At 38.4% G+C, this 27505-nt stretch overlaps 1 protein-coding gene across 3 annotated transcripts in view; it reads right to left on the reverse strand.

The window, feature by feature from the left end:
• LOC127433270 (talin-1-like) overlaps positions 1-27505 on the reverse strand; it is a 264085-nt gene that overhangs the window by 1251 nt on the left and 235329 nt on the right. For all 3 annotated transcript variants that reach the window (XM_051684988.1, XM_051684989.1, XM_051684990.1), the window contains one exon: positions 382-507. In XM_051684988.1, coding sequence (XP_051540948.1) covers positions 382-507 — 126 coding nt within the window. The remainder of the gene's footprint in view (positions 1-381; positions 508-27505) is intronic.

The following is a 27505-nucleotide window of genomic DNA, read 5'->3' on the forward strand; positions in this document are numbered from 1 at the left end:
GATATATTTTATAATATTCTACTCTAGATATGGGGCTTAATGCCTCTGCAGACATGTAACATGAATTGATTTTATTTCATGAAAAAAAAAAAAAAAATTTTTTTTAAAAGGGACTGGCCAAACATTCTAAAATCTAGAAGAACAATTATATTATGATATCTTGTGTTTTATTTAGGGGTACATTTGTATTGCTTCAGTTTTCTTCTTGGAAAGAATTTATTTAACATAAATGGACAGCAGTTTTATAGTTAGAAAAATATGCCATCATGAAAGTGATAGTGCAATATGGATAACTCACATATTACCCAATTCAGTGGTAAAAGGTTTCAAAGTGTTTGAGTTGTGAACTTGTAACTGTGTTTTCACTGATGTTGTCTTTACCTGAGCGATGCCGCCCACCATCTTGCTCTTCACCATCACGGCCTGATCATCTTGAGCCTCAAATGCAGCCTTCTGCGCTGCCTTCACCAGATTATCTGATGCTCTCTTGACTGCATTACCGGCAGCCTAAAGACAAATCAGCAGCAAGTCAGAGTACTGATCATGTCTTCAAATAAAAAGCCAACAAAACATTCAAAAATGTATACACACTCTGCTCTAATGGCCAAAAGTACATATTCTCAGCTTATTCAAGAATGAAAGGTTCCTTAAGGCTCTTCAAAATTCACTTTATCACATTTTCACACTGAATGCAACAAAAACACAAATTTTTTTTTTTTTATCTCATTCCAAAAATGTACTCAGAACAACGAACTCTCATCTTCTACCACTGACTTGCCCTACAGTCATAGTTTCTTGAAAGGAGGGAACGAGACACTGCGTCAGTAGCTGACGCTATGGGAAACTCCTCCCAGGAGTAATGATCTCTAAAGCCCTTTAAAAGCATGCCAATCTATTGGCAGATGACTTTTAATGCTCCGCCCCTGATGTGCATGTAATCGCAGGCATTTAAACTGGATAACAGTGCCATTTCATCAGGATTTTTCGAATGAAGGGAAGAGAGTGCATCCTTGGTCCCTCTGTGAGAAATCAGTAGCAAGATTATTATAGTTTTGCATTTTCAAATTAGTTTTTATTTTAATACTGTTTTGAAATTTGCAACAAATTTCAGTATAGTTTTAGTGTTTCATTAACGATTTTTTAGTTTTTATTTTGTGGACACATTTCTATTTTGTTTTTATATATTCTAGTTTTATATTTATATTTTAATTTTAGGAATTTTAGTTTAGGAATTAACAGAACATTTCCAGAGTTATTTAAAAAAAAAAAAATCTAAAATAAGCAAGATCTTTTGAGTTTAAGATTAATTGGCAAGTTTTTTAATATACTTAAAGCTAGTGGAAATGGTTGAATATTTGCACAATTTACTTAGACTCTGCATACTTGTGCATAATAACAATAACATAAGAAATGGTTTGAGATTTTACCAAGAACCAGCTTGCACAGCCTTAGTCATTATCGATGAATAATTTGTACTCCTTGCAACGATTGCTTTGCAAAAGCACTTTCAGGTTTGTGGGATTTTTTTCCTTCAACATTAACACCACAAATCATATGACTGGACATTATAATGCATTTGTTTTTTTCAGTTTCATAATCAAACTCGAAATAGTCCAACACAGGGCTTTGTCATTTCTATCAGCCATCATTCATGCCCCTCTCCCGATAAGGGATGCAACAAACAATTATTTTGATAATCAACTAATCTAATGATTATTAGAATGATTAATCAACAGCTCATAAACAACAATTCAGCTTGTGCCTTGAGTTAAGAGGTTGTATTGAACACGTGCTTACTAACAATAAAGAAACGAGGATGAAAGTATCTTAAAAATATTTTTTAACAACCTTCTCTGAATTCCTTTAGGGTTTCTATAGTTTAATTAAGTTAAAAATACACAAAATCATGTCTTTTTTTGCTTTCATGTAAATATCTAAAATTCATTAAAACAATATAAATTTACCTGAGAAGCAACACTGTATAAGATATTATGACTTGTTTTCAGAAAATATATATTAAATACACTGCCTGGCCAAAAAAAAAAAAAGTTGCATACTGTAATAATTCGTTGGACCACCTTTAGCTTTGATTACGGTGCACATTCATTGTGACATAGTTTCAACAACCTTATGCAACGTCACAACATTTATTTCTGTCCAGAGTTGCATTAATTTTTGGCTGAGATCTTGTACTCACGATGGGAGAGTCAAACCACTCTGTAAAGTCTTCTCCAGCACATCCCAAAGATTTTTAATGGAGTTAAGGTCAGGACTCTGTAATGGCCAATTCATGTGTGAAAATGATTCCTCATGCTCCATGAACCACTCTTTCACAATTTGAGCCCAATGAATCTTGGCAATGTCGTCCTGGAATATGCCCGTCCCATCAGAAAAGAAAAATTCCATTGATGAGATAACCTGATCATTCAGTACATTCAGGTAGTCAGCTGACTTCATTTTATTGCCGCATACCGTTGCTGAGACTAGACCTGACCAACTGAAGCAACCCCAGAGCATAACACTGCCTCCAGAGGCTTGAACATTGGACACTATGCATGATGGGTGCATCGCTTCATACGCTTCCCTTCTTACCCTGTCATACCCATCGCTTTGGAATAGAGTAAATCTGGACTCAACAGACCACATAATCTTTTTCCACTGCTCCACAGTCCAATCTATATGTTAGGGGTGCACCGATCAATTGGCCACAAATCTAAATCGGCCAATCTTCATCTAAAGTCTGTGATTGGCGATCGGCCAATCATGCCTAGAATCAGGACCGATCTTTTTTGCAGCACACAGGGAATCACACATACACCACACATACAGTGCTACTCTAATGAATGAGTGCTTTCTCAGCCCTTGATGCATGACAGTGTGGCCTCTGGAGGGTGAATTGTTGGCAATTCTAAGTATTCACGAATTTAAACTTTCAGACATGCTGTTATTCAGATGAATTTGCAGGTTTGTTTGTGTAAGAATTACATGTGTATGACTATTAAGTTGCCCATTTTCTAGAGTCATTACGGTAGTAATTTTGACTCACAGCACTGTGAGCACGGAGAGGATAAAGAGACTGCAAATGGGTATAAAAACAAATTAAACAACAAATAAACATGCATATACAAATCTGAGTATGCGTGATGTAACGTGAGTTGTGACAATCAGATGTTGAGTGACAGAGACTGAGCGATCATGAACACTTTCAGCTTCACTCCCTTCAATATGCTCACTCGCGGTGTCAATCAAACATGCACGCTCTCCAGATGCTCTCAATATCGTTATTCTTTGAGGACTCCAATTTAAATCAATGTTGGTCACATTACCACTAATCACAGCAATGACATTTTAACCATAACAGCACCACATCTTCATGCATTTGCTTAATAATTAATGATTTGTGTTACAGCAAAACGGCAAAGACAGTAAACAAATCATAGATATTAATGATTTCTCACTGGAGCAGTTTTAGAGCTTGTAATGGATATATTTTTCTTATTTTTGAGCGTGTGATGCTCTCATGGTTTTTACTGCTTACCAGTGTCAAAATGACTTTTTGATATTGACAACAGAACTATTCATAACTGTTTCAAAACAAATAAATGTAAGCAATTCACAATTAGTGTCATTTTAATGTAATTTTGGTAACTTTATAAAAAGGTTCCATTCGTCATGCAATTGTAGTTTTATTAACTAACATTTCAATTAATAAAGGCTGTAAAAATATATTGTTCATTGTTAGTTCATGGTACTTCATAATGCATTAACTAAAGTTAACTAATACAACTTTTGATTTAAAAAATGTAATAGTATATGTTGAAACTAACATTAAGTTCATTAGTTCATGTTAACTACAATAATGTTAACAAATCGAACCTTTTTGTAAAGTGTTACCGTAATTCTACTCTGTGGGGCATTAACATATAACTGCACAATATAACTTGCAAAAGTGTGGTAAAGGGCACTTTTAAAAAAATCATGTTAAAATGATTAGTATTAAAAACCCGGAAATCGGTATCGGCCTCAAATTTCCTGATCGGTGCACCACTACTTTATGCTCCCTATCAAATTGAAGTAGTTTTTTTTCTGATTAGTCTCACTTACAAGTGGCTTTCTTGTGGCCACACAGATGTTTAGTTCCAATCCTGTAAGTTCTCATCACATTGTGCATGTGGAAATGCTCTTAATTTCATTATTAAACATAGCCATGAGTTCTACTGTCGATTTTACAATGTGACTTCAAGCGTTTTAGTGATCTCCGTTCACGATCATTCAAGATTTTTTTCTGACCACATTTCTTCCACGAAACTGATGGTTCACCAATATCCTTCAGGTTTTAATAATGCGTTGGACAGTTCTTAACCCAATTCCAGTGATTTCAGCAATCTCCTTAGTTGTTTTCTTTGCTTGATGCAGACCAATAATTTGCCCCTTCTGAAACACAGCAACATCTTTTCCATGACCATGGGATACGTCTTCCGACATGGTTGTTTAAGAAATGAGAAGCTACACACTGCATCAGTTAGAGTTAAAAGAATTGTTGCCAGCTGAAACATATTAATCACTGCAATAATGATCCAATCATAGGCTCTTAAGTATCTGCTTATTTAAATCTAAACGGTGACTTTTGTTTTTTTGGCCAGGCAATGTATGTGTATTTTGCCTTTTTTTTAAATGGTTTATTATTTAAAACAACTAAAAAAAAAATCTACCAATGCAGTAAGACAAAATATATTTATATTCAAGATAAATTATCTGAAAATAAATATCTTAATCTTAATTTCATCAGAAACATGTCAAGAAAGAATTAACAACTCATAATATACAGGTGCATCTCAATAAATTAGAATGTCGTGGAAAAGTTCATTTATTTCAGTAATTCAACTCAAATTGTGAAACTCGTGTATAAAATAAATTCAATGCACACAGACTGAAGTAGTTCAAGTCTTTGGTTCTTTTAATTGTGATGATTTTGGCTCACATTTAACAAAAACCCACCAATTCACTATCTCAAAAAATTAGAATACATCATAAGACCAATAAAAAAAACATTTTTAGTGAATTGTTGGCCTTCTGGAAAGTATGTTCATTTACTGTATATGTACTCAGTACTTGGTAGGGGCTCCTTTTACTTTAATTACTACCTCAATTCGGCGTGGCATGGAGGTGATCAGTTTGTGGCACTAATGAGGTGGTGTGGAAGCCCAGGTTTCTTTGACAGTGGCCTTCAGCTCATCTGCATTTTTTGGTCTCTTGTTTCTCATTTTCCTCTTGACAATACCCCATAGACTCTCTATGGGGTTCAGGTCTGGTGAGTTTGCTGGCCAGTCAAGCACACCAACACCATGGTCATTTAACCAACTTTTGGTGCTTTTGGCAGTGTGGGCAGGTGCCAAATCCTGCTGGAAAATGAAATCAGCATCTTTAAAAAACTGGTCAGCAGAAGGAAGCCTGAAGTGCTCCAACATTTCTTGGTAAACGGGTACAGTGACTTTGGTTTTCAAAAAACACAATGGACCAACACCAGCAGATGACATTGCACCCCAAATCATCACAGACTGTGGAAACTTGACACTGGACTTCAAGCAACTATGAGCTTCTCCACCCTTCCTCCAGACTCTAGGACCTTGGTTTCCAAATGAAATACAAAACTTGCTCTCATCTGAAAAGAGGACTTTGGAACACTGGGCAACAGTCCAGTTCTTCTTCTCCTTAGCCCAGGTAAGATGCCTCTGACGTTGTCTGTGGTTCAGGAGTGGCTTGACAAGAGGAATACGACAACTGTAGCCAAATTCCTTGACATGTCTGTGTGTGGTGGCTCTTGATGCCTTGACCCCAGCCTCAGTCCATTCCTTGTGAAGTTCACCCAAATTCTTGAATCGATTTTGCTTGACAATCATAAGGCTGCGGTTCTCTCGGTTGGTTGTGCATCTTTTTCTTCCACACTTTTTCCTTCCACTCAACTTTCTGTTAACATGCTTGGATGCAGCACTCTGTGAACAGCCAGCTTCTTTGGCAATGAATGTTTGTGGCTTACCCTCCTTGTGAAGGGTGTCAATGATTGTCTTCTGGACAACTGTCAGATCAGCAGTCTTCCCCATGATTGTGTAGCCTAGTGAACCAAACTGAGAGACCATTTTGAAGGCTCAGGAAACCTTTGCAGGTGTTTTGAGTTGATTAGCTGATTGGCATGTCACCATATTCTAATTTTTTGAGATAGTGAATTGGTGGGTTTTTGTTAAATGTGAGCCAAAATCATCACAATTAAAAGAACCAAAAACTTAAACTACTTCAGTCTGTGTGCATTGAATTTATTTAATACACGAGTTTCACAATTTGAGTTGAATTACTGAAATAAATGAACTTTTCCACAACATTCTAATTTATTGAGATGCACCTGTAATATACAAAAAGAATACCGTCTTTCACCTGTATGTTCACTTGATTTCGCACCAACTTTATCTCACAAAAACAAACTCTCTCTTCTTAATAAAACTTGGTATCACCGTTTTCTTCACAATAAGATAAAGCAACACATTACTAAACATTACTTCAATACACTGCGAGCCATCTAGACTGAAGCTGTGGCAAACGCGCAAGAGAAACCCAGCATCTCTGAGCGTGATAGCCTATCAGCGGGAGCGGTTTCAATTTCTTGTGCCCGGTTTGCTTCACTTCTCGCGACTCAAAGCAGCTCTGACCGCATATAGAAATGCTACTTTCAGAGTTTGTGCTTATTTAGATCACTGCATTCTTATTATTTGAACTTGAATAAAGGATACATCACAAATGAAAGGAAATAACACTGGGGTGTTTCCTTTTATAAGCTAACATTCAAGTTTTGCTCCCGTGGAACGCCAGAGATTCTGTGTGTTACTTATGTAATTTGTTTGTATAATTTGCCCATACTTTGCTATCTGCATCATTGTGAGCTGTTTGGAGTGCATCTGGTCTGTGAAGTGGGTCTTCTTCCTCTCAGGCTGCAGCTGTTCTCTGGTTAAAATGCGTCATCAGTTTAATTTGATCTCATGTTACACAGGTCAGATTACTCTGCCATTTGATGAGCGAGTGCTTGATATTTAAGAAAACTAGAATAATTTTTTTATGATTATTATTTTATTTCAGTTAATTTTTCAATAACTGTTGTTAGTTTCATTTAGTTTTAGTTTTTTCATTTACTTTGCAATATTTATTTTATTTCAGTTGCCGAAAATGTTTTAAATCAATAGTTTTCGTTTTAGAGGGTATTTACACTTGGTCACTTCATGGAATTTTACTGATCGGGATGCTATCTGATTAAATAAGCACATTCTATTTACACTTGGCCACATCAACGTGTCTCCGGCAAATGGAAAAATCTGATCTTTAATTCCTGTGCTATGTAAGGGATAATCCAAGGTTAGGTGTGCGTTAAACGTTTTTTTTTTTTGTTAACAATTTTTAGTGATTCCATACAACAAGCCAAACAGACATAACATAAAATGTGGAATCAAGCACCCCAGTGGTCAAACGCTAAATTGACAATGACACACAAATAGACAACGAATCAGCAGAAAACATTCAGAAACACACACACAAAAAAGAAAAAAGCACACCGCCAAGAACAAAAAGGTTGCACATACACATTCAAAACTACAAATCCCTCTCCAGTGCCCCTCCCGGAGAACCCCCCAAAAAGGCCAAATAACTGTCCCATTTTTTATTAAACAAATCCAGGCTGCCTACCCTTCTATATGACATTTCTTCAAATGCCGCTACCCTGCCCATCTCTGTGTACCACTCTTGAAATTAGGGCACTCCAGCTGACTTCCATCCCCTAAGAATAACCTGTCTGCCGATCATAACACTGGCTAGGACCCAATTTTTCATGTATTTTTCCCCTATATTAATGACCGCTTGGGACAAAATGAAATTTGAATGCCCAATATGTCACACATAAAATTCTAAACCCTCAACCAAAATTCTTGGATCTTAACACACCACCAAAAAACATGGGTTGTGTCCCCATCTTCTGATTGGCATCACCAGCAGCAGGGTGTGTCTTTAAGACCAAACTTATACAATCTAGAGGGGGTCCAATAGAATCGATGTAAAATCTTAAATTGCGTAAAGCGCACCCTTGCATCTCTAGATGTAGACTTGACGTTTTTTAAAATCCTACCCCAAACTCCCTCCTCCAATACCAAGTTTAAATCTTTCTCCCTTAATCTCTTGAGAGAAGTTGAAGCTCCATCCCCCAGACCCTGAATTAACAGGGAGTAATACACTGATGCCTCATGACCTTTTCCAAAAGCAGTAATCACCACTCCCAGAGTATCTGCTGCTTTAGGGGGGTGTATGCTACTCCCAAAAATAGTACAGAGCTGGTGGTGCAGCTGTAAATACCTAAAGAATTGAGACCTGGGAATCCCAAAATGTTGAACCATATTTTCAAAGGATCTCAACACTCCACTCTCATATAGGTCACCAAGCGTATTAACCTCCCTCACAATCATCTGTCCAGCAGAAAGGGGACTTATCAAAACATAATTTTGGGTTCAGCCATATGTTCGAGGCAACATTTAAATAAATGTCTGAATTAAACACTCTGGACACTTTTGTCCATACCGTGTGCAAATGCGAGATAACGGGGTGTAACTTAACTTCTCCGGTTAGATTGATAGAAAGGCTTTGCAATGGCAAAATAGGGGCAAGAACTTCCTGTTCAATACAAAACCAGGGAGGGCCTCTCTCAGGTGGAAGCGACCAATGAGCCAAATGTCTGAGACCGCATGCATAATAATAAAACAAAATCTTGGGTAGGCCTAGCCCACCTTTGTCAATCGGCCTTTGCAATTTACTGAAATGTAATCTGGGACGTTTACCATTCCAAATTAAGGACTTCGCTATGCTATCAAATTGCTTGAAATAAGAGAGGGGGGCATCTATAGGGAGAGACTGTAGCAGGTAGTTGAATTTTGGAATACAATTCATTTTAATAACATTAACCTTCCCAATCATAGATAAATGTAATGAAGCCCATCTGCCCACATCGCTTGAAAACCTTTTTTATTAAAGGGTCAAAATTAACTAACTAAATCACATAAATTTGCTGGGAATAAAATACCCAAATACTTAATGCCCTTCTTGGGCCACTGGAAGGCACCCGGCTGAAAAGCCGTTATAGGACAATACGCTGTCAGAGACAAAACTTCGGATTTAGACCAATTCACCCTGTATCCTGAGAACTTCGAAAAGGAATGAATAATTCTGTGAAGGCAAGGCATAGATCTGGTAGGGTCGGAGACAAATAATAAAATATCATCTACGTAAAGCAAAAGCTTATGCGCCACACCTCCCACCACCACCCCTGGAGAATCATCCTCCTTTCTTATCGCAGCTGCTAATGGTTCCAGGGCAAGACAGTGTTGGGCCTCATGTATTCAGATAGAAGACAAAGGCAGGCCTAATACAGTCGTAAAAACCTAACTCAAGCCCCCACCTTCCAAGTCGTAAATCTTACTGATAAAAATTGTGCCAAAATCAAACAAAGGGAGTCCAAAACAGACTACAAATCCATGAAGCCTTGCTCACTAAAGGATCGAACTCTAAACTCCTATTGGATGAGGCACACAACAGAACGTCCCTCAAACATGACATCATCAGGAGTTGAAATACCTCTGAAATGCTTCCGGGATTTGCTTCCAGTGACTTTGTTTGCAGCGTGTGGACGCAGCTCTTCGCTGCTCTCCGGTGCAACCTCATGGCACAAGGAAGTAACATCCGACTTGAAACTGTGGCCATACAATCTCCATCTCGCTGGACGAGTTGAGATTACTCTGTGTTCAACCGAACACTCTAACGGATCCGAAGGAGACTGCCGAGCAATTCGCATCTTCATCCGTTTGCCTACAGAAGTGAAGAGATTAAAGATTTCTCTTCCATCTTCAATCAAGTCGACATTTCTGAGTTCTCCGCCAGCCCGCCGAGAATCAACAGCCGTACCGCCCGCCGACAGCACGAGGAAACGGCCTCCCGTCATCACCCGAGCCTCAAGGACCCAGGTCAGAGTTAAAGGACGGAGGAAAACACATTCTACCTGTGTCCTCATGCGATTCAAGTAAGAGGTTTACGTCTGGGCAGAGATAGAATATTATAGTGTGTTATTCTTGTGTTTCAAGGTTTTTTTGCTTGTACATTTTACGGACCGCCATGTCCGCTCATTATTAATACTCAGGGTATTAATTATCACAAATTTGTTTTGCTGTATTGTGGTCCAACCAAATTGGATTGTTGTGCAATTTCACCATCGCGGGTGAGACAGCAACTGAGTTCATCCATGAAAGAGTCAAATAACACGGGACTTTTACGAGCCGTCCACCGCGTTTCTGAGTGATAAACTGACAGCTGTTTTCTCTCCCACTATCGCGAAATCGGCTTTAGGGCTGTCACTTCTCTCTTTCTCTCGTACTAACCACACACCCACACACACACACCTTATGTGTTATAGGATTATTTTATTTCCATATCTAATCATATCACTGTTTAGTTTGTAGTTGTAAGTCGGAAGTTCATTGACTGCATTGTATTAATTATTAATTGATATTACTGCATAAATAAACTTTGTTTATACTACAAAGAGAAGTGTTTTGGTTTGTTTTGCATACGCCTGTGTCATGCTGACGGGATGTCAGTGCTCGGATTCAAACCTTCATTCATTGTTTTTTCCGGAAAATCGATATTCTTCGGATGTCGATTTTCCTAAGAAAACAATCTAATATTGAGACTGTTTTACTATTTGGTTATTAGTCCCTGATTTCAGGGTGGTGCCCCGTCAATGTTAATCCTTATTAATATTCTATTGATTTTTGATAATTGATAATTATCTTTGATGATTGAATTTGAATGATCAATAAGCTAGTGTTAATTTTAATTAATGTTTCATCGATGTTAACAATTAACGATTATCTTTGATAATTGTTGATTTAAAGGATTTAAAAAAGCTAACATTGATTAAAATCAATGTTCTATTGATTTTAATAATTAATAATTATCTTTGATAATTATTAATTATTGCTAATAACCAAACTTGCTCCTAAACGTAGCACACTACATTTACTGGAGCCCCATATGAGGTTTTAATGAGTTAGATTCAACTGATTAATTTAAATATTAATTAATAACTACAGAAATAATTATTAATTATTTCTGATAGTAACATTGATCTAAACAACCAGTAAAGCCCTACACAGAACAATAAGGGGGAAAGAGGGCAACCCTGCCGGGTGCCCCTATCCAGAATAAAATAATCTGAAATTAATCCATTTGTTTGAACCACCACTACCGGATGACTATAAAGTAATTTAATCCACCCAATAAAAGTATTCCCGAACCCATACATTTCCAAAATCTTAAAAAGATAATCCCATTCTACCATATCAAATGCCTTTTCGATGTCAAGTGAGATGACAGCAACCGGAGTCTGATCATTCGCCACTGCCCAAATTACATTAATGAAACGCCTTTTGTTATCGGAAGAGTTACGGCCCTGAATAAACCCCTCCTGATCTATATGTATAAGAGATGTCATAACTTTCCTTAATCGGTTTGCCTACATTTTTGACAATATTTTAACATCTAGCTGGATCAGGGAAATTGGACATTAACTCTTATACTCGCTCAGATCTTTGTCCTTTTTAAGAATCAGACTGATCCGGGCTTGTATCATGGTTGGCGGAAGCTTTCCATTCTTTAATGATTCCGTATAAACTTCTAGCATAGTGAAGCCAGTTCTGTAGCATAAGATCTAAAAAATTCAGCAGCAAAGCTGCCTGGCCCCAGAGCATTGCCTGTAGGCAAGGCTTTAATTACCTCACCAAGCTCCTCCAATGTTATCTCAGAATCAAGAGAATTTTCTTGCTCAGTCGTCAGTTTAGGAAGTTCTAATGGTTCTACAAAGTTTCTAATCTCCTCATCAGTAGACTAAGACGTGGAACTATAGAGATCAAGATAGAATTCTTTAAAAGCATTATTAATATCAATAGCCAAGGTAAATATTTCACCACCAGCAGATTTCACTGAGGGATTGGTAGAAAAAGACTCTCTCTGTTTTATATATCTAGCCAGTGGTTTCCCTGCCTTGTCCCCCGACTCGAAGTATGACTGTCTTGCCCTGAAAAGCCAAAACTTCACCTTCCGCGACAAAACAGTATTATATCTGTATTTCAATCAGGTCAATTCCCTGAGGCCATTAGATGACATTTGGCGCTTCAGCTCTGCCTCGGCACTTTTAACATTCCCCTCCAATTCCATGATTTCATGTGCTTTGGATTTTTTGGTGAATGAGGCATACTGTATGATCCGGCCCCTAAGAACCACCTTAAGTGCTTCCCAAGCCACGCTCACGGAGGATACTGAGGACAGTTGGTCTCCATATAGACAATGATTTCAGCCTTTAGCATTTGTTGGAATTCAGGATTTTGCAAAAGGGATACATTAAAGCGGCAACTATATGATTTCTTTTTCTCCATATGTGGCAACACCTATAAACACACCAGGGCATGATCTGAGACTAAAATGTTTCCAATTGAGCAATCAGCTACTGATGAAATGAAGGACTTAGATAGGGTTCAAAAGTCTCGAAATATCTGTAAAACCAAGATTTTTACACGTCTTGTGAAGCGTCAATGTTGCTCTAGGGGGCTTGCATACTTTTGCTTCACTATGATCAAGGACTGAGTCCATCAATAGATTAAAGTCTCCTCCCGGAGATCACATGACGCCATGCGAGGAGCGGACGTGTGAACGGTGAGCTCTGCACACTTAGCTAGTTTTAATACTATCTGTGTCATAAACCAGAGAGATTCGATACACCCTGATTCTTAACTGTTCTAGAAAGACAATATGTCAAAGAATTCAAAATCCTCGTGCTCTGAAGACATTAAAACACACTTACATGCTCAGGCTGATTCCCCTGGCCTAAAGGCCCAGACTCCATTCGGATGGTGAACTGAAAGAAATCCGGCATGAATTGATGAATGCTGATAAAGTTTGTTGCAGACTTGGAGGATCTTGCTGTAATACGTCAAACGATCACTTCCATGGAGACTAAGTTCTCTGAGTTGGTTACAAGAATGTTGGACGTCAAGAAACAGATTGATTATCTTGAGTCATAGAAGAGGGAATTAGCTGCTAACCCGCTAGCAACCAAGGGAGATTTGGAACGCGTCTGGGAAAACTGGAGGATTTGGAGAATCATAATCGACAAAACAACGTCCGAATTGTTGGAATTCCTGAGCATTAGGAAGGCCGAGATATGGTAAAATTCCTAGACGGGCTCTTCCCGAGACTGCTTGGCATAACAGGCCATAAGCTAGAAATCGAACGAGCTCACAGGGTCCCGGCTCGGAGATCCGCAGAGGGAGACAGGCCCCGATCAATTCTGGCCAAATTTCTGAGATCATCCGATATAGATCTCGTGTTATGCGAGGCGAGGAGTAAAGGAAAGCTTTCTTGGAAGAACCAAAGCATTTTCTTTTTCCTAGAATTTGCGAATCCGATAAGAGAGAAATGTGAACGATTCAGGGAATGCAAGAAACTCTTACATCAATGGAAGGTTGCGTTTGCTCTGATGTTTCCGGCCAAATTGAGAATAGATACTAAGGATGGCCGTAGAGAATTTACATGCCCACAGCAAGCATTGTCCTACATAAAGACAATGGAGTGAGTAAGCTATTTGGTGATTTTCATGTTGCTGCCTAGTGGACCTGACTCAATGAACATTCTCTTGACTATTCGAGGAACAGGGCACCTTTTTCATTTCATTTTGTGCTGGTTCCGCCCAGCAGCTGGAGTTTGTTTTGTGTGGTATAATTTCTTCGGGACAGTTTGGGGATGAATCTGCTCATTCTTTGTGCTTATGCCTCCTGTTGGCTGGAATTGGTTTTGTGGAATATTTCTTGCAGGACATTGGAGTGAGTTTGACCGAATAACTGAACGGCCCCTTATTTTAAATTTTTTTGTGCTGGTTCCGCTAGTGGCTGGAGCTTGTTTTGTGGAGGCACACACCTTCGAGACAAGTGGATGAATCTACACGTTTTTGGTTTTTTTTGTTTATTCTGCTTACTGGCTGGAGTTTGTTTTATAGATTATTTTCTGTTATGTAAATCTGTCTCACAAAATTTGTATAGAAGCACCAGACTTGAGCAATCTGACGGCAAAGTTGTTGCAGGGGCTCTTGTAGGCGTACGTGGACTGTTTGAGTTTAGACGGATGGACGCCGGTTGGTGCTGGGTTAATGCGCACGTTTTTCTTTTTTCTGTTTGTTTGGTTTGGGGGGAAGTTCGGGGTTTGATTGTTGCACTAATGTTAGAATGTGGTCTTTATAATTAAATTTTTGACACACAATCTGTTTTTTCTAATATGTCAAAATGTCAAATGTTAATGAGTGGATTGTCTCTCTCCACATGGAATGTGAATGGGTTGGGGCACCCCATAAAAAGAAGGAAGGTTATTTCTTTTCTTAAACGTAAGAAATATTATATAGTGTTTCTTCAAGAAATGCATCTTTCCCCGCAGGAAGCTGAAACATTTGGGAAGATATGGGGTGGAAATGTTTTCTTTAGTGCTGGCTCAAGAAGAGCAGGGGAGTCATTACATTGATAAGTAAACATCTACAGTTCAAATATCTCAAACAGATTAAAGATAAATTAGGAAGAGTAATTTTTGCTTTAGCAGATATTCAGGGGCAAAGATTGATTTTGGATAATATTTATGCACCTAACGCTGATGATCAGGGCTTTTTTATAGATCTTGAAGGGATGTTGCAAGCCGCTGGCACCCCTCATGATATAATATTGGGAGGAGACTTTAATCTTTTGATGGACTCAATCCTTGATCATAGTGAAGCAAAAGTGTGTAAGCCCCCTAGAGCAACACTGACGCTTCACAGGATGTGTAAAAATCTTGGTCTTACAGATATTTGGAGACTTTTGAACCCATCTGGTAGGGATATACATTTTTTTCATCAGTCCATAAGATTTATTCTAGAATATATATATTTTTTTGTTGATATCTAAATCCCTCATTTCATCTGATGTTGATTGCTCAGTTGGAAACATCTGACTCTCAGATCGTGCCCTGGTGAGTTTAGAGATGTTGCACATATGGAGAAAAAAAATCATATAGTTGCCGCTTTAATGTATCCCTTTTGCACAATCCTGAATTTCAACAAATGTTAAAGGCTGAAATCAGTGTTTATATGGAGACCAACTGGTCCTCAGTATCCTCTGTGGGCGTGGCTTGGGAGGCACTTAAGGTGGTTCTTAGGGGCCGGATCATACAGTCAGGGTTGGGGAGTAATGAAATACATGTAACGTGATTACGTATTTAAAATACAAAATATAAGTAACTGTATTCCACTATAGTTACAATATAAATCATTGGTAATTAGAATACAGTTACATTCAAAAAGTATTTTGATTACTGAAGAGATTACTTTGCATTTAATTGTATTATTTGTTTCATTTAATATTTAGTCCTTTCAGATGGAAAACATTTATACTAATAAAGGATGCGATCCAAAGTGTATTTGAACAGCGGTGAAACACTTTCTTATGATGTGTTACATTCATACGAGCAGACAGATAAGTATGTTTGAAGTTTGGAGCAGAAGAAATAGAAATAAACCTTGTGTAACTTGCCAGCTTTACGCTAAGCTAAAATGCTATTTCTAGCCATTTTATATGCACGTTACCAGGCACGATCATATTTTTTTTTATCAAGAAAATTCACGTTGGATAATAATTAATTTTTTTCTAATAAGACCTTTGATATTAGGGCAAAAATATTATTCTTGATAATATTTTTTGTATTGTTTTCCTGTAAAAATATCTAAAAATCTTTAAAACAAGATCCATTGGATTTATCTTGTTTTACAAACAACACTGCATAAGATATTTAGGTTTATCAGAGAATGTATTTTTAACATGTGTATTTTGTCTTACTGTACTGGCAGAGTTTTTATAGTCAAAACAAGTGAAAAAAATCTACCAGTGCTGAATAAGTAATCCAAAGTATTTAGAATACGTTTCTGACCTTGAGTAATCTAACGGAATACATTACAAATTACATTACATCTAGTGGCTATAAATTAAACTTCAGCACATAACATACACAGCACATTACAGTTTAAATCATCTTGGATCGCCTTGCTGGACAGCGAAAGATGCATTTAATAGGTCCTGATTTCAATCTCTCACCCTCCATGCAAAACAAGCTGAATTCCATTATATTAGCTTTGCTGATGAAAGTGATTAGGAAATGTTTTCAATTGCTATAGTTCACTCTGCTTGCTCTGTGATGTTATGTTACTATGGTTACAAACAGTGCATTAATATGGAACGGTGATTAAAACTGACCAGAACTACCTGTGCATTCAATGGTTTGAACTGCACGCATTCCAGCCAATCAGAATCGAGTATTAGAACAGACAATTGTATAAATTCAAATAAAACTGAGTTCACTTCTGTGATTATGCTAAAGCCAGACTGCGGTCAAGCCAGCCGCGGTTCAGAATTGCACGGTCAAGCCAGCTGCGATTTAAATCCGAGGGCGCGCATATTGCAGTAATAACGGTACTTTGCGGAAAGAACAGAAAGATGTGCTTCCTCACTCCTGTTGAGTGCAGAAGTTAGAGAGTCTTGCTATATTGACGAAAAGTGTTTGTGATGTGCTGGTGTTTATTCAACATGTTATTACAATCAATATGTTTGATTTAGCCTATGTGAAAGATGACTGGTTTAGAAGACTTTTGGACAGGGCAGGTAAATAATTTAGAACCAAAGTTTACTGAATTAACATAACATTACATTTACATATTACATATAATACATTTTACTTTTCTGCCAAGGATCTCTCATTGTCATTCATATGTACCTTTTAATAAACTTTGAATTGTAAATCCTGTAGGTCAATTAAAACTGCACAGTTTTTGAGATAATTAAAGGCAAAATCACCCCAAAATTCAAAGTGCATCCTAGCACTTACATCATATCCCATATTCAAACACTCATAAAAAGCTTTCCTTTATAGGTTTTTTTTCACTTTTTCAAAGGATTATATATTAGAGTGACCCTGACTGTTACTGTATCAATTAATGTATCAAGTAATTTTACTGTACAGTGTTTGAAAAAAATTAAAGGCAAAATCACCCCAAAAATCCATCCTAGCACTTGCATCATTCCTTATGTTCAAACACATCATAAAAAGCTTTCCTTTAGAATTTGGAGCCACCTGACGCCATGCGAAGGGCAGACGTGTGAGAGACAGCTCTGCACACTTTGCTAATTTTTTTAATTATTTTCATGATATAATCTGGTGAAATTCGATACACCCAGTTACACATTTGCTGTTTGAGGTAAACATGGCAAAGAAGTCAAAATCCTCAGGCTCTGGAGATGTTAAAAGACACTTACGGGTTCAAGATGAAAGCCCAGACAGGCCTGTGGACCGGGGACTTGATTTAGATGGCGCGGCGGGAGAAGGAATCCAGCGTCAACTGTCCAACATGTCGGTGATGTTGATGAAGGTACTTATGGACTTGGAGGATCTCGCTGTAATACGTCGATCGATTATGGCGATGGAAAAAAAATTCTCTGTGTTAGTCACAAGAGTGACAGATGTTGAGAAACGAATCGATTATCTGGAGTCATCAGAGAGGGAATTAGCCGCTAATCCGCCCGCGACTGAAGCTGATTTGGAACGTGTTCTTGAAAAGCTTGAAGATCTTGAGAATAGAAGCCGCAGGAATAACATTCGAATTGTTGGAATTCCTGAGCATGAGGAGGGCAGAGATATGGTGAAATTCCTAGACGAGCTTTTCCCGAGTCTGCTCGACATAACAGGCCACAAGCTGGAAATCGGGTCCCAGCTCACAGATCTGCTGAGGGAGACAGGCCCCGATCGATTCTGGCCAAATTTTTGAGATCATCCGATAAAGATCTCGTGTTGCGCCAGGCGAGGGCCAAAGGAAAGCTTTCTTGGAACAATTACAATATTTTCTTGTTCCCGGCCTTTGAGAACTCGACAAGAGAGAAACGCGATCAGTTTAAGGAATGCAAGAAACTCTTACATCAGCGGAAGATCACTTTTGCTCTGATGTTTCCGGCCAGACTGAGAATAAACACCACGGATGGCAGCAAAGTATTTACATGTCCCAATCAGGCAATGTCTTTTATTGAAACAATGGGTGAGTAACCATTGGGTGTTTTTCTTGTGAGTGGATTGACTCACTGTACATACTCTGGCTTCCGGAGGAAGCTGGGCACCATTTTTGTTTCTTTTTGTGTTAGCTCCGCCGAGCGGTTGGAGTTTGTTTTATTTTGTGGATTAACATTTTTCCTTAAAGAAACTTTTGCATTGACGGAAGATCACTTTTACAATGAAGTTCCTGGGCAGATTGAGAATAGACACTATGGATGACCGCAAAATATCTACATGCCCACACAAAGGATGTCTTTTATAAAGTTGGCGGACTATGTAAATCATGGGATATACTTTTATGCGGCCTCCGAGTGAATTGACTCTTGACCATCCGAAGAACCGGGATGCGTGTTTCATTTCCTTTTGTGCTGGTTTCACCTAGCGGTTGGCGCTTGTTTTGTTAAATAACACTACTTCGGGACAGTTATGGATGAATCTGTCAGTTCCTTGTGCTTATGCCTCCTGTTGGCTGGAGTATAATTTGTGGAGTATTTTCGTGGGACATTGGAACGATTACATCATCTGCTGCACTCATCAGCTGGCTCACTGAAGATTCGTTTGTATGTCCGAGGAAAATGAACGGCTTTATATCGGCTGGAATTTGTTTTGTGAAGGAACACACCTTCGAGACAGTTCTGTGAATGAGTCTACACATTCTTTGTGTTTATTCTGCCTATTGGCTGGGGTTTGTTTTACAAAATATTTGATGTTATGTAATTTTGCCTTACAAATTTGTGAGGCAAAATTGAGCAATCCGATGGCAAAGTTGTCACGGGGGCTCTCGTAGGCGTACATGGACTCTTTAAGCTTAAAGGGATTGACGCCGGTTGGCGCTTTCGTGTGCGGGGTTAATGCGCACGTTTTTCTTTTTTCTGTTTGTTTTGTTCGGAGGGAAGTTCAGGGTTTTATTGTTGCATTAATGTACTATGTACTATTAATTAGTGTACTATCTCTCTCCACATGGAATGTGAATGGGTTGGGGCACCCCATAAAAAGAAGGAAGGTTATTTCTTTTCTTAAACGTAAGAAATATGATATAGTGTTTCTTCAAGAAACGCATCTTTCCCTGCAGGAAGCTGAAAAAACTTCTTTAGTGTTGGCTCAAGTAAGAGCAAGGGAGTCATTATATTGGTAAATAAACATTTACAATTCAAATGTCTCAAACAGTTTAATGATAAATTAGGAAGAGTCATTATTGTTTTAGCAAAAATTCAGGGGCAAAGTCTGATTTTGGCTAATATTTACGCACCTAACGCTGATGATCAGGGCTTTTTTATAGATCTTAAAGGGATGTTGCAAGCCGCTGGCACCCCTCATGATATAATCTTGGGAGGGGACTTTAACCTTTTGATGGACTCAGTCCTTGATCATAGTGAAGCAAAAGTGTGTAAGCCCCCTAGAGCAACACTGACGCTTCACAGGATGTGTAAAAATCTTGGTCTTACAGATATTTGGAGATTTTTGAACCCATCTGGTAGAGACTATAAATTTTTTTCATCAGTCTATAAGATTTATTCTAGAATAGATTATTTTTATTTTTTATATCCAAATCCCTTATTTCATCTGTTGTTGATTGCACAATTGGAAACATTTTAGTCTTGGATCACGCCCTGGTGAGTTTAGAGGTGTTGCCACATATAGAGAAAAATAAATCATATAGTTGGTGCCTTAATATATCCCTTTTGCAAAATCCTGATTTCCAACAAATGTTAAAGACTGAAATCAGTGTTTATATGGAGACCAACTGGTCCTCGGTATCCTCTGTGGGCGTGGCTTGGGAGGCACTTGAGGTGGTTCTTAGGGGTCGGATCATAAAATATGACTCATTCATCAAAAAATCCAAAGCACGAGAACTCGTGGAATTGGAAGGAAATATTAAAAGTGCTGAGGCAGAGCTGAAGCGCCATATGTCAGCTGATGGCCTCAGAGAATTGACCTGATTGAAATACAGATATAATACTATTTTGTCGCAAAAAGTGGAGTTTTGGTTATTCAGTCATACTTTGAGTTGGGGGACAAAGCAGGGAAGCTTTTGGCTAGATATATAAAGCAGAGAGAGTTTCTTTCCATCATTCCCTCAGTGAAATCTGCTGGTGGTGAAATTTTTACCTCAGCCACTGATATTAATAATGCCTTTAAAGAATTCTATCTTGATCTTTATAGTTCCACGTCTTCGTCTACTGATGAAGATATTAGAAACTTTGTGGAATGATTAGATCTTCCTAAACTGAAGACTGAGCAAAAAAACTCTCTTGATTCTGAGATAACCTTGGAGGAGCTTGACGAGGTAATTATGTCCCTACCTACTGGCAAGGCTCCGGGGCCAGATGGTTTTGCCGCAGAATATTTTAGATCCTATGCTACAGAATTGGCTCCACTTTTGTTAGATGTTTATACTGAATCATTAAAGAATGGAAAGCTTCCTCCAACCATGACACAAGCCCGGATCAGTCTGATTCTTAAAAACGACAAAGATCCAGACACATCATCGGAGGTGAGCTTCCCTCCCTCCAGGACATATATACCAGGCGGTGTGTGAAAAAAGCTCGGAGGATCATCAGAGACTCCAGCCACCCGAGCCATGGGCCGTTCTCACTGCTACCATCAGGCAGGCGGTATCGCAGCATCAGGACCCGCACCAGCAGACTTCATGATAGCTTCTTCCCCCAAGCAATCAGACTTTTGAACTCTTGATCTCCCACGATCAAAATACATCAGCACTGCACTTTATTAATCTTATAATCTTATTATTTCACACCGGACTGTCATAAATTGTATTATTATTATATTATATTCTCTCTTAACAACTTACTATCAACCGACAGCCTGAATGTCAATACAGTACAATACAACCTACTGTACATTCTATATATACTTTTTTATTGAATAGTGTGTATCTATATTGTGTGTATTGTATACTGTACAGTGTATGTTATTACTTGTATATTGTGTTGTGTATATTAGATTTTAAATTGTGTTGTGTAAATCTGATGTTATTGTAATTGGTCTCATCACTGTCACGACTGCTATGTTGCTCGGAACTGCACCCAAGAATTTCACACACCATTGCACTTCTGTATATGGTTGTGTGACAATAAAAGTGATTTGATTTGATTTGATTTGAGATCCAAGCGAGTGTAAAAGTTACCGTCCAATCTCCCTGATCCAACTAGATGTAAAAATGTTGTCAAAAATCTTGGCTAACCGATTAAGTAAGGTTATGACATCTCCTATACATAGAGATCAGGTGGGGTTTATTCGGGGCCGCAGCTCTTCTGATAACATCAAGTGTCTCATCAATATCATATGGTCAGTAACGAATGATCATTCTCCGGTCGCTGCCATCTCACTTGACGCCAAAAAGGTGTTTGATATGGTGGAATGGGATTATCTTTAAGATTTTGTAAATGTATGGGTTCGGGAGTACATTTATTGGTTGGATTAAGTTACTTTATAGACACCCTGTAGCAGCGGTACAAACAAATTTATTAATTTCAGATTATTTTACTCTGGACGGGGGCACTTGGCAGGGTTGCCCTCTTTCCCCATTATTGTTCTGTCTTGCCCTGGAACCATTAGCAGCTGCAATAAGAAAGGAGGATGATTTTCCAGGGGTGGTTGCGGGAGGTGTGGCGCATAAGCTTCTGCTTTACGCAGATGATATTTTATTATTTGTCTCTGAATCTACTAGATCTATGCCTTGCCCCCACAGAATTATTATTTCCTTTTCCAAGTTCTCAGGATACAAAGTCAATTGGTCTAAATCCAAAGCTTTGGCTCTGACAGCATACTGTCCAGTAATGGCTTTCCAGCTGGGCGCCTTCCAGTGGCCCAAACAGGGCATTAAGTATTTTGGGATTTTATTCCCGATGATTGGGAAGGTTAATGTTATTAAAATGAACTGTATTCCAAAATTTATCTACCTGCTACAATCTCTCCCTGTAGATGTCCCCCTCTCTTATTTCAAGCAATTTGATAGCATAGCGAAGTCCTTCATTTGGAATGGTAAACGTCCCAGATTGCATTTTAATAAGTTACATAGGCCGATAGACAAAGGTGGGATAGGCCTACCCAAGATTTAGTTTTATTACTATGCGTTCAGTCTCAGTCACATTTGGCTCATTGGTCACTTTCACCTGAGAGAGCCCCTCCCTGGTTTGTTATTGAACAGGCAGTTCTTGCCCCTATTTCACCATTACAAAGCATCTTAATCAAACTAATCGGAAAAGTTAAGTTACACCCCGTTATCTCACATTTACACTCGCTATGGACTAAAGTGTCCAGATTGTTTAAATTGGACAATTATTTATATGTTGCCTCGAGCATATGGCAGAACCCAAGATTGTGTACTGGCAAGTCCCCTTTCTGCTGGCCAGAGTGGATTGTGAGGGGGGTTGCTACACTCGGTGACCTATATGAAAGTGGAGTGTTGAGGTGGTTTGAAAACTTGGTTCAACATTTTGGGATCCCCAGACCTCAGTTTTATAGGTATTTACAACTGCACCACCTGCTTTTTACTATTTTTGGGAGTAGCACACACCCCTCTAAGGAAGCAGATGCTTTGGGAGAGGTGATTGCGGCTTTTGGAAAAGGTCATGAGGCATCAGTGGACTACTCCCTGTTAATTCAGAGTCTGGGGGACGGAGCTTTAACTTCTCTCAAGAGAGTATGGGAGAAAGATTTCAACTTGGCATTGGAGGAAGGAATGTGGGCTAAGATTCTTAAAAACGTTAAGTCTGCATCTAGAGATGCAAGGGTGCGTCTTATACAATTCAAAATTTTGCATAGATTTTATTGGACCCCCTCTAGACTGTATAGGCTTGGTCTTAAAGACACACCCACCTGCTGGAGATGCCAATCGGAGGATGGAGACATGGCCCAAGTTTTTTGGTGGTGTGTCGAGATCCAGAAATTTTGTGTGCGACGTGGTGGGCACTCGGGTTTCGTTTTGCCCCATACTTTGTGTTCTGGGCGGTTGGAGGTCAACTGGTGCGCCCCCATATCTGGAGTGGTGCACGGAGATGGGGAGGGTAGCGGCTTATGAGGAGGTGTCATTGGGAAGACGGGGTGATTTAGATTTGTTTGTCTGGAAATGGGGCAGGTATTTGGAATTTTTGGGGGGCTCTCGGGTGGGGTGTGGAGAAAGTATTGTAGTATAGTTTTTAAGTGAGTATGATTATTATGTGTGTATATGTATGTGTATGTATGTGTGTGTATGTGTATGTATATATTTACTTATGTGTGACCACAGGATTGTTTTTTGGGGAGGCGGGGTTGGAGGTTGGGGAGGAAGCAGGGGTAGTGGGGTTTAAATGTTGTGTGTATATATATATATATACTTGTTATATGTGCTTCTTGTTTTTATAAGATTTAATAAAAAATGTTAATTACAAAAAAAAAAAAAAAAAAGCTTTCTTTATAGGTTTGCTATTAATATAATTAAAGGCAAAATCACCCCAAATATCTCATTTTGTCCAGGCACGTGAATCAGATCCTCATATTCAAACACTCATAAAAAGTTTTCAGTTTTGAAGGGTTTCTTGTTCAAACATACCATGATTATTAACATATGAAATTTAAACTCATTTAATGTAGTATTGGACAAAGGTACAGGGAAATACTCTCCTGATATCATACACAGAATGTCTTCTTAAATTTTATATTTTATATGGTATTGAGATGAACTTAAACTTTAAAATTATCTATCTAAGTGAAAATCCAGATACAAGTGACAGATAAGAGAGATAAGGAAAGAGAGTTAGTAACACAAAGAAAAATCAAAACGATGCAGTGTCATGTCCTTGTTTTAAAATGATCACACTTTTATAAATTCTTTGCTTTTCTTATTTCAGATAACAGCTATGTGCATCTTAAAGAACAACAGCACTTTCGGCATGCTGTTGTACTCATGCACAACCCATCAGACTGCACAACAGTGTCTACTGTGGCTTCAGCACCTGTGGACATTTTTTTGCTCTCTACTGCACACTGATGCACACACGAATACTTTTCATATTAGGTTTTTGTCTTATTTCACAATTCAAAGAGCATCCTAGCACTTACATCATGTCCCACATTCAAACACTCATAAAAATCTTTCCTTTATAGGTTTGCTATGTCCTTTAACTTCACTATTACACATCACAGGCAGAGAGGAATGGTGATAGTGCTGGAAAGCTCACACATCAAATGTATGTGGAGCCCAACACACTTGAGCAGACTGAAGAACAGGGAAAGGTAAATTCAATTGATTAATTAAAATAACATTTGAAATTATGCTCGAAAACCATGTCATCATTGCATTACATGGTTTATCATTGCATGGTAATGCAGTGATGACATGGAATTTTGCAATCCTTTAAGTGTTAACTATTATGAACTACTGTGAACTAGACAATAATTAACAAATGGTACCCCATGAAAATTATGATGATTTAAGCTCTCATTTGTATGTGGTGCAGTTATCATCAGTACTGTATCTATGTTTTCCAAAATCAATGTGTTTACTAATTTGCAAGTTGTACGTCCTGACTAACAGCAAATCTTTTCTGCTAGGATGATTTGGAAGCAACAGCCATGGTCACCAAATCAAAGGTAATGTCTAACAGTTGCCCAAAGATGTCACAATTTCAGTTTGGAAAGCTGATTTAAGTGACTTCAAGGTGGATGCTGTTGCCAAAGCTTTTGTGTTTACATAGCATCAACAGACTGTTTAAATTTTAAGTGGCATAAAAAATCTAAGTAATAAACTGTATCTTCTGTATTTACAGAAAGCACCAGTCAAGAATATCAGGAGAAGATAATCCAAAATCAAGGGGCCAATCTGGAACAAGTCAAGCCCATCAGAAATAAATGCTCCTAAAAGACTATCCAGACCACCAAAAATGCATACACTGGAACAAATCCTTCACCAGGATTACAGGTTGACCAGTGATACCATCGACCTGGCCAGCTACCTCATGGCAAAGGACAATATGCACATTGACGGGTTTCAGTCAATTCTGCTCTTTAGTGCTATTGCACATGGAGGGATTGTGGGAACTCCACAAAAAAAGTTTGTTCAGATATTGAACATTCGGCAAAGCCACTGGATCACAGTTAGCAATGTCTTTAGTCATGAAAATCAGCTCTCTGTGTATGACAGCAAACGTGCCCCTCTGGACCAAAGAACCCTACAGACACTGTCCTGTCTGGTAAGGCCACAGTCAGACCATTCTGATGTTCTGCAACCAGCTGTGCAGCAGCAAACAAATCTCAGTAATTGTGGAGTGTTTTCCATAGCATTTGCATATGCTGCATACAAGGGTCATCCACCACAGCTATGCATATTTAATGAAAGCAGGCAAAGGGCACAACTGTATACATCATTAACAAAAAACAGCATCATATTTGGAATGAAGACCCGAGAGAGTTGAGGCAAACGTGACCAAAACTGCAATACAAGTCTACTGTGTATGCAGAACAGCTTATTACAATGAGCTCATGGTCCAGTGCTCTAAATGCCAAGAGTGGTATCATCCTACATGTGTAGAAATACCCAGAAGTGTGATTGGCAACGATAAGGACCGGCAATGTTTCAAATGCCAGTGAAGACGTAGTGGATACTCCATTAGGTAGATGTGAAATCAAGATCACTTTTATTTATGTTCTTACAAAAGGAAAACAAGACATTTTTTCTAAGACATTATACAAATTATTAGATTTTGCATGAATAAATACAAAAATGTGCAAGGTTGCAATTTGAATTTTCGGGTGTTTTTGCCTTTAATTTGATCAAAAACTGTATTTTTCAATCCATTGAAAAAGTGAGCAAACCTATAAAGGAAAGCTTTTTATGAGTGTTTGAATATGGGACATGATGTAAGTGCTAGGATGCACTTTGAATTTTGGGGTGAATTTGCCTTTAATTTTCTCAAAAACTGTATAGTAAAATGACTTGAAAATTGATACAGTAACAGTCAGGGTCACTCTTATCTATAATCCATTGAATAAGTCAGCAAACCTCTAAAGGAAAGCTTTTTATTGGCGTTTAAATATGAGAAAATTATCCAAGTGCAAGGATGCACTTAGAATTTTGGGGTGATTTTGCCTTTAATTTTCTCAACAAAAAAAACTTGCAGTTTTAATTGACCTACAGGATTTACAATTCAAAGTTTATTAAAAGGTACATATGAATGACAATGAGAGATCCTTGGCAGAAAAGTAAAATGTATTATATGTAATATGTAAATGTAATGTTATGTCAATTCAGTAAACTTTGGTTATAAATTATTTACCTGCCCTGTCCAAAAGTCTTCTAAACCAGTCATCTTTCACATAGGCTAAATCAAACATATTAATAAACGCTCTATCTTCTACACTCAACAGGAGTCAGGAAGTACCGTTATTACTGTAATATGCACGCACTTGGATTTAAATCGCGGCTGGCCTGACCGTGCAATTCTGAACCGCGGCTGGCTTGACCGCAATTAAAGCCAGGCATCAAATTTAAAAGATGTTATATATTATTTGATTCCAAGTGACTTTTCCCAGTGCGTAAGTTGCACTCATTGTCTGTAGATGTGTTTGACTTCATGCAGCGCTGCGCAGACTGATCGGCGCCGTACTTGAAGCAGTGAATTTTGGTTAGAAAAATTGACTTGAGACGCCGGCATCGCTGCAACACCATTACGTATGCCATCAAAGTACCGTGAGAACAATTCGAGAGCAGCCAAAAATTCACGTTTGAGGTACGAAAGTGTGTTATTTATGTTCTAGAAAAAAACGTCAACGTATCGTCAAGTAATGTTTACCACAGCCCTCATTTTACTCACACCCAAACTAACATGGTACACAGTAAAAGCACACATCTGACTGATCTGTTGGTGGCTTTAGTAATACTCTTTTCTCTCTCATCATTAGTGAGGACATTATTTATTTGGAACAATCTGACTCGATGGAGGATGACTTTAAAAGGAAATGCAGCTGTGGAGTGAGTGGCCTGAAACAAACACATCCCCAGAGCTCCTCAGCAGACATTCCAGGAATATATATTCTTTTTTTCTTATGCCTTTTGAGGTATTGTGCAGAACTGTAGGTGTGATTTAGGCTTGCCTGGGGTGTTTGATTTATTTCTGTAAGAGGAAGCACTGGCTCATACACTAAAGGTATAGTTCATCCCAAAAATGAACATTTGCAGGAGTCTTGAGATGCGTTTTTCAAAGTTTCAAACTGCATTTACTTGACATCGTCATAAAAATACTGTTTATGGCGAGACATTAAAACC

This window comes from Myxocyprinus asiaticus, chromosome 43 (genome assembly GCF_019703515.2).
Source record: "Myxocyprinus asiaticus isolate MX2 ecotype Aquarium Trade chromosome 43, UBuf_Myxa_2, whole genome shotgun sequence".
NCBI lineage: Eukaryota > Metazoa > Chordata > Actinopteri > Cypriniformes > Catostomidae > Myxocyprinus > Myxocyprinus asiaticus.